Consider the following 14,808-nt stretch of genomic DNA (forward strand, 5'->3'; position numbering starts at 1 on the left):
GAACATTCCTCAGGGAGAGTCACTCCTTCAAATTTCCTGCTCTTCTCCAATGTAAAGCAAGCTGAGCTTTTGTCTTTGTAGCTTTCAAGAAGCCTCAGGTAACCTCACACTCTCATGCTGGAAGGAAAAACAAATTCTGCACCAGGCTGACGTGGAGAGATCCTTTGCTTGTGCTGGAACCCAGAACTAATGGACTGAGTAGTCACTTCACGCTGCGTGCGAATCAGTGTTGGAAGCAGATTCCGTAGCTCATCTGGTCAAAACAAATAGGGAAATCTGCAATCCATCTCCAGAGACACCTTTTTGGTGAAAAAAGGAGATTATTTAGTTTGCGTTTGCTGTCTGTGACTGGGAGCCTGTACCATAACCGTGCGGTTAGGAATGTGCTGTTGGCATGGGGTGCTTAGAGCAAATGGCATAACGCTTTCACATCCGTGCCTTACAGTCCTGCCAGCTTCTGTGGCACTCTTGCCTTTAGAGATGTTACTTCCGCAAACCACAGCAACTGTTTTCTATCCTTTCCCACTCAGGAATAAGTGCTTAGCAGTGGTCTTAAGTGTTCTGGGCAGCCGGCAGTTACGTGGTGCGTGTGCGTGCGTGTGCTCTAATGCAGCAGCGAAGGGCTAGGAGGGGACTTTGGTATAGGCTGCTTCGCAGTACACTATGTTTTAGGAACCAAAAACCTACAGCTAACGCTGTAAGCTCTGCTCCTGGACACACCCAGGAGCTCTTACTCATACATGCCAAGCACAGGTGAGACTTCACTAAAAACATCCTATGGAGCAGTTGTAACGTAGGTGTTCTGTGCTACAGCAGTCCAGTGGCCTGATAGCAAAAGGCAAAAAAGAAGATTTATCAGTGCACAAAGGTGTTCCCTGACTTAGCTCTGCATTGGTTAATTGGTCCTGGAGCTAGGTAGTGTGTGCCGTGCTGCTTTGCTCTACTTGCACTGGCTCTGGCACAGTGAGGGCCCGTGGGGACTGCTGCAATGTCGGTGAAGAACAGCACGTATTCAGCACTCTGATCTTTCGGTAATATTTGAGTCATGAAAACCAAGTAAAACTTCAATGGGAAAAAACGCCAACCACAAAGCTTAACTTCGGGGAGAAGAGCTGGCTCAACGCTGGCAAATCAAAGCGAAGGTGGAGGTTTTACTCTTCAGTAAAATCACTGTTTCGGGTCTGTATCTCCCAGAGTAATTGCTGAATGATGTCCAAGTTAAACTGGCGTCCTGAGATGGTAAATTCACGTCACCAAGCTTTCCTCTCTTCGCATAGGGAGAACAATATCTGCTCTCCCAGAAAATGCAGAAGGCCCTGCGTGCAGCCCAGCTGTTGGGGAACACAGCCTTTACAGCACAGGGTACTCGCTCGTCTGCACAGCATCAAATCCAGTGGGTCCTATAAAATAGTCTTTCACTACAGCACAGGAAGGACTTAGAGTGCAGCAGTGTGATGGTCTCCTACTGAGTAAGATTTCATTTTTACAAAATACAGTGCGAAGTTTGTCTGCTTATGGAAACTAGAGGCACTTACGAAAATGAACCCAAGACTTTCCGTAGTCTTTTATCCTGATCTTTCTGTAATCTGTGCTCTTTTGGTAAATTTTGCAGATTAGATAGGTAGGCCTTCACAACCTCTGCAAACTGCAGAGTGGATTTTCTGAAGCTCTACAGCAGTTTCCAGTAATTGCCAGTGGAATAGTCATCTTCAGTCTCTGGACTAATAACTGCGTTCATGTTGCATCAGTTACGTTTGTCATTGTGAAAGTTGACCTCACCAAATCGGCCAGCTTTGTCTTTGAGGTCTAACACAGTTTATCTTCATTTCACAATTTTTTTGGTTATTGTTAGCAGCTCTTGATTTACAGTGTTCCGATCAAGTTCATTGTGTGCTCAGTCTGAATAGTTTTTATTGAACTTAAATCACTTACATCTACAGGCCTTAGAGACTAGGAAACTGGTGGGATAGGGACAGGTTATGTAAAAAAGCTTTTTGGCAGCAAAGCCAGAAATGTGTCACCCCTGCATGGCATTTTCTTAACTCCAAGTTTTCACACGGGAAATGAATTCAGCCTGAAGTTAAGCAAAAGGTTTGTACTGACACACAGGAACTTGCACATGATGATTGTAATATGGTTAATAATGGGAGTTCCCAGGTAACTCCCATGAGCTTCAGTGGGAGAACAGATCCCCATGATGTTGGGAAGGGATAACTGGAATAGGTGTTACCGTTTCATTAGATACATGCAGGGCCAGTATTGAGGCTAGGCAAAGTAGGTGGTTGCCAACTCTAGCAGAAAAGCAAATCTAGAAATGTTCCTTATTATAATTGGTAGGAGAGATTTTTATTGTATTGTTAAGAAAATCAATGTGGGGGAGAAGTGGGACAAGAAAAGATACTCCCAGTTTACTTTAGGAAAGAGGCTGAGCTGGTAGTGTATGGCACACTGAATCCCGTGGTTCTCTGTTTTGGTGTAGGGGTGAACGTGGATGTGGTAAATTAACTGTTGTGGGACAAAGACAGAGGTCTTTGCCCACTTTAAGCTTTCTGGATGGAAACCTTTCAAGGTTACTTTTAGTTTTTGGAATTCACGTAGAAACGCTGTCAGGTTCTTTGGCAACAGAGATGTTGATGAAAGTGTCGTAGCCACGTCCGGTGATCTCCCAGCTCCTGCTCAGCAGGAGCTCTGTGTTTTTTTCCGTTGGGAAGCCTGCGCTCATTTGTAAGGAGACTGAAGCAGAGGTGGAACCGCAGGGTCAAAATCGGACAACAAATTAACTTGACAAATGCTGCAGCTCACTGAACTGAAAATTACATAAACCCCTTTATTAATTTATATAACCCTCAGCAGCCACCTCGAGAGAGCTGGCATCAGCAGTTCTGCACGGAGCAGCCCAGGAAGGGGGATGCCTCATGCTTTCCTGTGAAACAGTGAGGGGCAAGCATGCCCTGTGTCCGGGATGCTGCCGGCCAGGCACGTGGCACCCATCCCCTTGGGATGCCAGCTTGGGTGCGTGTTGTCAGAGCTGGTGTGGCAGTTGCCGTTGCTCGTAGGCACACTGCACGCAGAGCTGCGTCTCTGGAGCGAAGGAAAGCTTGCTCCGTTCCCTGCACACTGCAACATGGCGAGTTTTCCTCTGTTAAAGCAACCCTGGTGCATGATTGACAGTGGAGGAAGTGGCTGAGGACTTCCCCTGTAACACTTGTCTCTCATCTGCCAAATAAAAATTAAATGTGCTGTTACTCTGCCTCACCTGTAGAGTTTTGGGTTTCCTTGGTTGTGGAAGTTAATGGCGAGTAAAATCCCTTACGTAACTGCCTCTCCATGGAGACTTGGGTCTGCTCGTTTAATTAGGGATCTTCTCAAAAGTTAGATTGCGTGACACATTACCCACACGCACATGTCGGGATTCGCAGCCAGGGAAGGTAAAATGAGGTTGATGGCATTAGTTTAGTTTCAGGCATTAGTTAAGCACTACCCCAAAGTGGCGTGATGCAGAGCTACCGCTCTGAAGTGTGACAGGGCCACCTTTTCCCACTTATCCACAGTTCTTCCCGAGATGGGCTGCAAGTACAGAGGATAAGGTGAATAGGAGTCCAGCACCCAAGCAAAGGGTGATGTTTTTTAGGAAAGAAGTGGGATTTGCTTGTAGCTTTAAGGCATCTGAGAGGCTCTTCCAGGCTCCTGCACCGAGGATGATGATGGGATCTGCTCTATACCCCTCCTTCCCCCAGCAGCTGAGTGTGGGATGAGGACCAGGGGTCACCATGACTAGAGAGAGCACTGAGGAGCCTGTGATGGTGGACCAGGGGTGTTGTGCCTCCGTCACGACACGGTGAGAGGAAATCACTACTGTGCTGAGCCAAGCTTTGGAGCTCACCATGTACGTGTGAGGCTCCTTTGAGGTGTGACTGTACAAAAAGCCGTGTGACTTTGAGCTGCTTTAACTTCCAGAGCTCTTCACTTCAGCCTGCAAAGAGCAGCCATGCATTTTGCGTGCCCTCCTTTGAGTGCTTGTTAGGGTTAGGGGCTACATCTGCTGGTACTGTGCTGTGTGTTGCAGAAACAAGGAGGGGGCTCTGAACAAGCAAGATACCAGAAACCATGGCACCCAGCTCTTCATTGGTCTGGTGTAGTAGGAAATACTGGTTTGGGTTAACATGACTGTCCTGTCTCCAGCTCTGTCTTGTACCATACACAGATTTGGACTTAGATGACATTTCTCCTCATGCATTGCCACCAGTAAAAAAACTCCGACATGGTGCATCGTGGTCTCCTTTGCTGAACTTGCTGCCTCAAACTGTCCAAAGATGATCAGTAGTTGTTAAATAGCTTCAGAATGGATGCACAAAAGGAATCTGGAGCTATCCAATTCCCATTCGTGTTTCTGGCACAGCGGAAAGCTGCAGAGACCAAGTGAAGTAGGGTGCTCCCAGCCAGCGGGGAGATGAGGTTGGCTCCCATGCCTGTCTGCTGCAGCCCTTGGGTTTGATGGAGCAGTACCTTTGAGGCAGATCTGTGTCTTTCAGCTTGCTGTAGTGTTGGCTGTGAAATATTGTGACAAAAAAGGAAAGATAAGTACTAAAAACATCAACACTGACATAGCTGGAACCAGCCGGTTAACCCGCTTGATCTTTTTCACTTTCCCTGTTGGCCTGGATGTATCCGTTCCTGGTCGGCTGCCACAGCCCTTCCGGTTTCTTTCTCTCCATGACTGCAATGGCCCTTCAGGATCAGGAGAAAATTTTACAAAGCGTTCCAGAAGTGTTGGTGATATAAAACGTAGAATGAGTGACGCAGTGGTGCTGTAGGGCTTGTGGTTTGGACTTCTTAAACCAGATTTACTTCTTACCAAATTTACAGGTCACAGATACCTGCGAGCACACAAAATAGTACGTAATGGTAAATGCTTCAGAGTGAGGAGTGTCTTTGTGTTGTTAAACTTTTGTAAATAGTACTTTTGGTCGCTGATAAAAAACGCCTCAGTTTCTGGTGCTTGTTTGTTTATAACAATCAGAATTCTTTGATAGAGGATGATGTATCTTTTTTACATTGTTTTAACAATACCTGTTTAGGAAACTAAAGCAAAGCCAGCAAGCTACTGGCATGTATTAAGTAATCACCTTACTGCTCACTCCGTTTTAATGAGTTTTTTCTCAAGTTAAAATACGCTGCGGTTTTTTGGTTCTTTTTTGTTAACATTCTCAGTATGCTACTTCAGAACATGACATTTTTTTTTAAAAAAAAATGTGTTGGTAAGGGCCTGCATCAAACATCGCATTCAGCTGTGGGCAGTGATCTTGTCCTCTTGTGAGAGAGCCCTCTGCGAAAGGAAGCGCGCTGCACATCCAGACCCTCCTTCACGGCACACTTCCCTTCAACACAAGGCACAGAACCTGCACTAGTAATTAAGCCAACACTGAGGAAATCCACGTCCTCATGCTCTGCTGATCCGCAGCACGTGAGGAGACTGGAGATGGCAAGCCTGTGGGAGCACACGGGCTCTTTCCGCATATCTTGTAAGGTGTTTAGCACAGTCAAGTCTCAGCCTCGCTTAGCCATTAGATCCCCCCATGCTGAAAACAAGCAAGCCCTGCTAATAATGCACTGAGAGACAGCGCCCGAAGCTGTGAGGAATCGTTCCTGCCGATTTTATTTTTATTGGGGGCAATGAGATGCATAGGCGAGATTGAGAAGAGGGTTGATGAGGTGAGATGAGATGGTAACGATACCACTTTAGTCTTTCTACTTCAGCTGCAGCTGCTACTACTTTTTTGAAGTGTGTTTGGACCATCAGTGTTCCTGTATCGTAGCATCTTTCAGTCTTTTTGCCCAAAGGGAGGTTCCATACGTAGATTTTGAGGTGCCCATCTGTGCGATTGAGCGATGCAGGCAAAAAAAAAAAAAAGGATAGGTGCCACACCAGGGTTCAGCTGCGTTGTTGTTCTCCAGCCCTTGGTAGCCTTGTATCGTTCCTGGCTGTTGGGTACCATGGGCCTCTCATGTGGCAATCCTGTCAGCATACGACTGTGATCCTGGTCCTGGAAGGAGCAGGGATGTAAACTGCTAATTCTCCCTATTCCTCTCTGTGGGACCCAGGTCCAACATAAACTTTTAAGATGATCCCTAGCAGGATTAAAGTCCTCCACAAGCAGGCAGAGGCAAGCTATTCAGAAAAACAAGGTCATGCTGCCTTTTTTTTTTTTTTTTGGTAAGCGCAGGAATCAACAAAGCGATGTTATATAACTTCTATTTATATCCCACTTGCTCACTAGCTGCAAGCATACACGGGTAGCTGAGGAGGGAATTTAATGAGCTCTCAGGGCTTGCTCACCTTCCAGAGCGGGTAGGAGCCAGCTTGTTTTTGAAGTGCGTCAGCAAATGAAACTGGTGGTGGGTGGGTGGTTTGGGTAGGTGGACTGACTTGTTGCTATGGTTTTCTGTAATTCCTCTGTCTCTCAAGAAGATCTTACACTTTTTTTTTTTTTTCTCCTTTTGGGGAGTCTGCAGACTTCCTTGTTTCTCACACCTACACAGAGCTTGCTGGTTCGGTAAGGAAGTGGGATTCATGCTCCTGCCATGCAAGAGCCTTGCATAGATTAACTGAGTGACCCGGCGGGTGCGTGCTCCCACATGTATGCAGGAGGAACTCAAATAAGGCTCCGTGCTGAAAGCAGGTCAGGCCCCCAAGTCTCCTACGCTTTGGAAGCCATCTGCTCTGTCTGCGGAGGGATTTAAACCCCAAACCCAACAGTCACGTTATCGTTCCCCCAGTGTGCCTTCACCTCCTGGTGATCTTCCCACATCACTGCATTGTCCTGGGGGCTTCGTGCCGGCTCTGGAAGGGCATGAGGGGACCGTATCTCTGTGAGGCTTGTTCTTGACTCTCCTCTTTGGAAGGACTTATACTGCATCAGGATTTTAGGTGTTGCAGTAGGAAAACATGTAGGATAATAGGGGCTTTTCCCAAAATGAGCGGTGCAGTTCTACTGTTGCTTGCATTTAAAGCTGGTTTGGGAAGATGAGTGCTTACAGCGGTCTGTCTGTGTACACTTGTACCCCTCCAAAAACCTCCCCGTGAGGTGGGGCAGAGTCTCCAGCTGGGATTGTAGAGCCTGGCGGGGTGGCGTGTGGATGCCCATGACAGAGAGTTTGTCTTAATTGTGGAAAATAGAGCTGGGAAGTCCCCTTTCTACTTTCAGGACAAAGTTTATTTTACAGTTTGGAAAAAAAAAAAAATAGGCAATTGAGGTGTTCTGGCAGATTTTCCTTACGGGTTTGTTTCAAACTGTGAAGTATGTTCAGCATGAAGTATTTCAGCTGCCATTTCCTTAAGCTATGCAAGACTAATGATATCTATCACTCACGCCCCAGAGTGATGGATCTTTAGTGCGCCAGGATGTAGGAAAGATTTCAAGAGAAGTGAGGGATCAGTGATATTTAAAATAAATAAATGAGAGGGGAGAGAAAGCAAAGTTAGGTTTGCGTTTTCTGCAGTGGAAGCCCTTGCAGTATGTTTCAGCAGAATGCAAAGGGTTGGCATTTGTACTTCATTTCAGTGCCTGTGGTAGCAGTGCAGTTTCCCTTAAAATGTGGCTGCTTTGAAGTAAGTAGTCCAGCTATAAGAAATAGTACGGGGGTGGCAAGCTCTTTCCACAAGCATGAAGTGGCACAGTTGTTTTGCATTAGTTCTTGCTGGCAGCCTGTCCAGATAACCCAAGCAAGTTAACATCCCCATAATAATCACTCTCTAGCAATGGAAAAAAAATGTCCTGAATTGAAGCCAGAGACCTGATCTCTTGTATCTGGAGAGACTTTTCTCTTTGAAATATCCCTGACTAGTCAAGTTCATGGAGTATTTTCTGTTCACTGGCATTAGAGAAATAGGGAGAGCCATGACAACAGCTTGCTTTAATTTGTGAGGTGTTTTCTGGGGCGAGGCTTTCCCATATTTATTGATAATCAAATATTTGTTTTCCTGGGGAATTCCTTGGGATCTGTTGGGATGGTTGTGGCTGTGGTCTGCTGAAAGGGTGCTGTGAGTTACAGAGGGTGCGGTCCGGCAAGGGCCCCGTCCTCTGCAGGGTGACTGCCATCTCTGAGTTCTGCAGCCAAATGCTTTCCCAAAATCAGGCCGCCCTTCTTTCAGGAGGAAGCACACACCTGAGTAGATGTGTTGTGAACCCAGCGCATGCTAATAGGTTTAATGCATTTCTCACAACGCCGTGGTTGAGGCAAAGCACAGCCCCAGCCTGTCATGCTGACTCTGGGGCGGGCAGTCCAACGGTTGTTCCTGTTCTTGGTTGGCAAAAGAGTGGTGACTTTGGGGCAGATCCAGCTAACAGTGTGGAGGAGGGTGTTCCCAGTGAAGGTGACAGCACCCACAGGCAAAACTGGATAAGCCTTTCAAAGGCAGGAGTTAGAAATAAGCTGCCCTCAGCTGGTTCCCTTTTTTTCCCATTTAACAATCCTATACTGGGCACAGACTCACTCATGAAACTTACTGTGGATTAGTGAGTTGGGTCTGTACTCTGTACACCTTACACAAAGGTGTCAGTCTGCTGCGATTTAGGGCTTTGCTTTCCTAAGGGCAAATCTCAGCTCTGCTGGGTAAAAAGCCAGTTTGCTACCGTTTACTGGTACATGAGATATGTTAAGCAGCATTTGTACATGCCACAGGGTTGTCCTGCCTCCGTAATCCCACACCCCTGAGCTGCTGGGCAGTTAGCTGGGTTTCTCTTGCCCTTCGTTGGAAATTACATGTATTCTGTGTCAAAGATCTTGGAAGACAAGGCAGGAATAGTAGTGATAATGCTAGGAGATGTGCCTGTCTTTGCTTATTTTTTTTTAATGTAATTTTACAATCCAGATAGTTAACGATCTGCAATATTTAAGAAAGTGCCAAAAACTAACCACCACAGAAAATTATATTAATCCTGAATAAAATGCCAGCAAGCAAAAATAGTATTTTCAGTTTAGCAAAAAAGGTAGGTAAACATTTTAACAGTGTATTGCAAATAATTTGAAGGGGAGAGAATACCAAGTTCCTGAGGTAACCATGGAAGAGACTTAAATTTAAAAAAACTTTTAAATCAGTCACTGGAAGTTAGTGTGACAATAAAAGGAGCTTAGTGACATGTTAACAGTTATAAGCCACTGGAACAGGCTACAGACACACACAGTTCATCATCTCCAATGCTTTCTAAAGAGGGATAGCATGCTTTTCTAAAGAAAGTGCATTACTTAAACACAACTTTGGGCTCAGTTAATGAGCGAGAACGAAGGGCTGATGCTGCTCAGAGATGGGCTGGGCTGTAGCTGATCGATGTGCTGTAATTTTAAACTTGGCCTTCGATTTATTTTCTACTGAAATCAGCTGTTTGGTTTGCAGCTTTTCTTCTGTTTTGCAGGGACCAGGGAAATCAAGTGTGGCTGTTATGGTGATGGTATTTACTTACCGTTCTCTTACCAGGCAGTACGCTGGAGGGCAAAGGTGTCAGGGATATTCTGTGCATGAGGATTCTGGCTGGATTTCTTCAGGAGCAGAGTTGAGTGATGGAGAGGAGAAGGAAGGAGAAGTTATTGCACAGGTTTCCTGGCACCTGAGGTTACTAGTTGTTTTACTCTGTACAGAGCACTTTGGATGTCAGGAGAAGGAATCGGTGTGGCTGGCTTTGCAGATGCATGATGCCCATGCTGGGTTCTTCTCCTTCCATCCCCTCAAAACAAAACAGGCTCATCATAACGCTTGATGTATCATATGCCTGTAAAAGATGCAGCATACTGCTACTTGTCTAGTGCTTCATGCCTTGCATGGAAACAGTGCACCACAGATATACATTTATTCTCTGGTCACCTGCAAGACTTAGAACTTTCAAGCCTTTACACAAGATTTTTCCCTTATATTTCTTAACAAAGCTCTTTCTATTGCCCCAAGTTCATCTTGAATGAGTTCGTGTAGGTGGTTGCTCTGACTTCAAAACCAGCTGAGAACTCTGTGTGATGCCCTTATGCTCAGTGAACGTAGCTATGCTGTTAGGAGCTGGTGCGTGTCATATGCGGATGTTTGAGTTTCTTTCGTTCTGTGGCTGTGTAATTAATTGCAGTCACATTATCTCTGATATTCTCGCATCAGAGAGAAGTCTTGGTTCATTTAATTGGCTGGGTGCTGTGCTCTGGAGATGTATTACGTTTCACTGAGGTGCATGTACTTGTAAAGCTGTTTGCTGAATCTGGCATTCATAAAACAAACCTCATGATCATCTGTGTGTCATGTGATGTCTCTTTTTTAATGGCAGTGACTCTTAACAGTCGTTAACAAAAAATAGAGTTTCACAGTGCATGATTTTAGCACTTTATGAGCAGGCAACTGGTCCACTGCCAGCGTCCCAAGTACGGGATGGAGCTTGTATCTTCACCTGCTTTTCGGGTACCTCGCACTGGGATAGCCACATGAAGTCCATACACTGCTGTGTTACACATTCCCTGCCCAGCCTCACTGTAGGTTTGTAGGAGATCCCAAGTTCCAGTTTGGTGGTGGCTAAATCAGCAGGGTCTGTGTGGATGATGAGGAGCCAGCTGGGCTTCCCTGCCTGGGCATGGCGAGGGCCACGCTCTCTCTTGCTGACAAGCACTTTGCTTTTGGGGCTCTCAAAGGAACAACTCCCATCATACGCCCCAGTGTCAGTGGCATGTTAAAAGCACTCTTCAAAACAGACGAATGTAGAGGTTTGCTGTTTTCTTCGTTCCAAGCTGCTCTCCTAGCACACTTGCTCTTTCAGCAGTCTTGCTTGTGGTTGCACATCATCTACGTGCAGGCCAGGACCCTGGCATATGGCAGTCTAAAATGGCCACTCCGTTTCCATTTTTAAAAAGGGAGGTTTTTTCCCAGTTTTTGCTTTGAGGCTATATCTGTAAATAAATTTTAGGATTTCTGTCATAATTATCACCACCAATTACCTGCTGAAGTGCAGCTTGCAAGATCACACCTCTTAAAATACAGTATCTTTGATAGCTGGCATGTGGTTGATTCATATGTGTGAAGGTGTTAGGCATCCTGACCTAAACTGAAACAATCATTTTGTGACAACCATTGAACGTATGCACAGCACGCACAAGAAAGCTTTACTGGAAATGTTTGTTTCATTTGCTTTTTTTTCTCTGAAGTGCAGTGGAAAGTCAGTTCAGAAGCTTGAAAAGACAAAAAAACTGAAGTCTGTCAGCAAGTAACAATTACTTGCACACAAGGTATTTCTTCAGTGTGGGTCATTAAAAAAACTTTTCCTTCACTGCTGCTTCATTGCAGGAAAACTCCTCCTGTACAGGCTCTTGAGATGTGCAGCCGGGCGACAAACACCACTCACCGGACGAGCGGATCGTGTTGTTTTTCAGAAAACAGTTACCCTTTCTAGAACCAATGGCTTATGCTGGTCTACCTTGAAAATATTATTATTGGTATGCTCTTTGTGTAATACTGGTAGAGTAAAATTTTCAAGGTGCAGTGTGGATAGAAACCACTCCTCTGTCTGTGCTTGTAGCCGCCAAGTAAGAGACTCTGCTCCAAAGGGTTGGCTGTCTAAATAACCCAAACCTGCGTTTGGTTACTGGTCAGCAGCTCAGGGAAACCGTGTTAATGCATGTCTTGGTTATTTGGCAGTATTCTGTCCATTAAATTTGATCAGGTCAAAGAATGAGTTTAGAATTTAAGAAAACCTATTTGGAAAAGTTAACTGTCATTTAGACAAAGGATGTTTTTATTTGGGTATATTTTATAAGAAAACATTTATACTCTTGTTATAGAGTATTGGATTAGAGAATAATTGCAGTTACGATGTAATTAATTGGGCACCCAGATGATCTTGTGTCATGTCACAGGCTCAGCACAGTTTCTGTTGCAACAACTTTCGGCAGAAGGCAGCTCTTGCAGTGCTCTGGGGTGTCTGTTTTACCAGAGGGGGATGTCAGGAGAAGGTACCAGCATGGCTGGCTTTGCGGGTGTGCGATGCCCATGCTGGGTGGTTCTCCTTTCCCTCCTCTCTGTTAAACATGAGAAGTAAGAACGAACTCTGAAGAGTTTTCCTGAGATGCTCTGGGCAGTTAGAAGGTATTCCAGTGGTGGGAGGGATACAACGCGTGAATATTGACCAACTTCTTTAAATAGTAGCGCTGCTCCTCTGCCTGTAATCAAAGATGCAACTTTATTAGTGTTTGAAAGTCATTCGGTGCTGTTCTGACTGCAGCTGCTTGGGAGTGATCAAAGGCAGGCATTCCAGAGCCTGCCTCGTGCTCCGCTTCGCAGAAAAGCAGGCAGGATGTATTGCTATTCCCATTTTAATTTGTTTTTTCAATAAATCAGGCTTCATTCCTATTCATCATGTAAAGCTGTTGGATCGTGAGCCGCTGCAGAATGCTAACTAATTTCATAATACTCTGCATAAGGTGACCCACTTACAAGTTCATCCTTCAGTCGTGTTTAAGCTCTGGTCCTGATTTATGTAACAGCATATTGGTTTCATCAAGAATTGTCTGATCACTCACTGTGTTGGCTCCTTTTTGACCTGTACATGATTTGTATTCTCCTCAATTTTAGGAAGAACTTTCTGTCTCTGTGCACATATGGGCAGAAGAACATTAATAAACCTTTTTAAAAGTAGTCAGTGCTTTCAGGTTTTTTTTGTCACTTAAAGATATATTAAATTAGGAATTAAAAGAATTTTTAAGAATTCTGCTGCAGACAGGGCAATGGAAAGTTAGCACAAAGCATCCCTCATTACACTGCCCTGTTTGTACATTTTTGAACCGTGATTAACATTGACTATTGCATATTATGAGTCACAGTCCCTTTCATTCGAGGCTGGGAAGGCAGGACAGTTCTTTTTCCTCTTTGTTTTGCTCATACTCTTCTGTTTCTGAACTGTGAATCAAATTATAGATCATTCCATTGTCGTTACCGTACCTTCATTCATTGTACTTACCTTAATTCCGTTGTTGAGAGAAGTGTGCTGCCTAAATGTGTTGGGGCTAGTGCGATTTATTGTACTGACTTTTCTTTAAACATACATTTGGAAGTTGTTAATGACGGAGTTAACATAGCTGAGACAGTTGGGCTTCCTTAGCAGTAAAGTATGAGTTTCCATTGCTCTAGGTCTGAGTTTACTGAAAACTAATTAACCTCCCAGTCCTCCAGGATATCATGCAGTGCAGCAAGGTGAAATAATCTGTGTTCAAACCTGTGTATGAAGATACAGCTCCTGTTCTGTTTTCTCTTGTAGCACTCGTTCTTCTGCAGACTGACGGAAGATAAGAAATCTGAAAAGTTCTTTAAGGTTTTTTATGATCGCATGAAAGTGGCACAGCAAGAAATCAAGGCTACTGTCACAGTCAACACTAGTGACTTAGGAAATAAAAAGAAAGATGAAGACTCAGAGAGAGATGTACCAAGCAGGAAAAGAGGTAATCCCCAGTTGTTCTGTTTCTGAAGTGACAAGGGAGTAAAATGCTGTTTTGAACTCATTTCAGTTGATGCAATAATGCTCTGATCTCTGATCCCACAGAGCAAAGTTCAGAGATCAGTGATGCCCTGGCTCAGGATTTCAGGAGCTTCATCCCCTCTTCATCCATTTGTGAGATTGTGCTATTGAAATGATGAAAACTATTTCTGAGATGAGACTCTGCCGCCTTGTCTATCGTGACAAGCTGCCCAAATCTGATCCGTAGTAATGACCCTGGACTGTGGGTTGTGGTCAGTGCCTTCTCTAATAAGTGGAGAAACCCTAATTTTCTTCTATAGCAGGTCCTTCTACCGTAACTCCTGATAGTGCTAGATGTGTGTGCCCTAACCAATTAATACCAGAATTTATAACTTGAATGTGCTTCGCATAAAGGTGCGAAGAGAGTGACATGATATCCTTCTAAACTCGAGACCCTCACATCACACTAAACTTACTTACCAGAGAGAACTGATGATGAATAGCTGGCCTGTGTGTGAAACTGTAATGGGGAATGTGTGAATAGATTTTCTGGTCCACTTTACTCAGTTTGCTTAAGGAAGATTTGTTCTTGTGTGTTTTAGCGAGGGAACCTATGACCCAAATTACAGAGGAGGTCCGGGATCAGTTACTGGAGGCCTCTGCAGCTACAAGAAAGGCTTACAACACTTACCGGAGGGAAGCTGATCCTGATGACCATTATTAAGCAGGAGAAGGAGCACAGTCTGCAGCAGACAAGAGCAAAGATGACCTGGAGATGAGTGCTGTGATCTCAATAATGCAACCCATCCTCCGGTTCTTGCAGCTGCTCTGTGAAAACCACAATCGGGATTTGCAGGTACAGCCTGGCTCCTGAGCAGGTGTGCTCGTCGCCTCGTGCAATCGCTGCTGTCGCATCGGTCTGGCTAACCCCGGGCCTTTCTAAATTGAGACGTAACTGACCCTTTTGTTTGCCTTGAAGGTAATCCAAAAAAAGTACTTACACCTTGCTGGACATATACAGGGAGGTACAGTGACCCAATGTTCAGTGGTCTTTTCAGCATATATAAAAGGTGGTGGGATCAACACCTGATGTGACTTTATTTTAAAGTATGTACTTCAAGCAAGCAAGTGTTCTGCTGCAAAGTTTAAGGTTTACTTTTGAGAAGGGAAGGAAAGAAGAAGAAAAACTTCGTGTAGGAAAATAGAGAGCACTGGGACTTGGGTCACAGTAGCCCTCAAGCATATGCTTACTTGCCAGTGAACAGGGTCTTATGGGTTTCCATGAATCTATTCATGTGGATAGAGTTGAACATGTGGGGATATCAGGAATGCCTCA

The 14,808-nt window shown here is 44.9% G+C and overlaps 1 protein-coding gene across 1 annotated transcript in view; it reads left to right on the forward strand.

Annotated features, from left to right (window-relative positions):
* The window catches only part of ITPR1 (inositol 1,4,5-trisphosphate receptor, type 1), a 162,150-nt gene that overhangs the window by 101,838 nt on the left and 45,504 nt on the right, over positions 1–14,808 (forward strand). Inside the window, 2 exon segments of the mRNA XM_010159814.1 lie at positions 13,275–13,455; positions 14,075–14,328. Coding sequence (XP_010158116.1) covers positions 13,275–13,455; positions 14,075–14,328 — 435 coding nt within the window.

This window comes from Eurypyga helias, unplaced genomic scaffold (genome assembly GCF_000690775.1).
Source record: "Eurypyga helias isolate BGI_N326 unplaced genomic scaffold, ASM69077v1 scaffold29349, whole genome shotgun sequence".
In the NCBI taxonomy this organism is placed as follows: Eukaryota; Metazoa; Chordata; class Aves; order Eurypygiformes; family Eurypygidae; genus Eurypyga; species Eurypyga helias.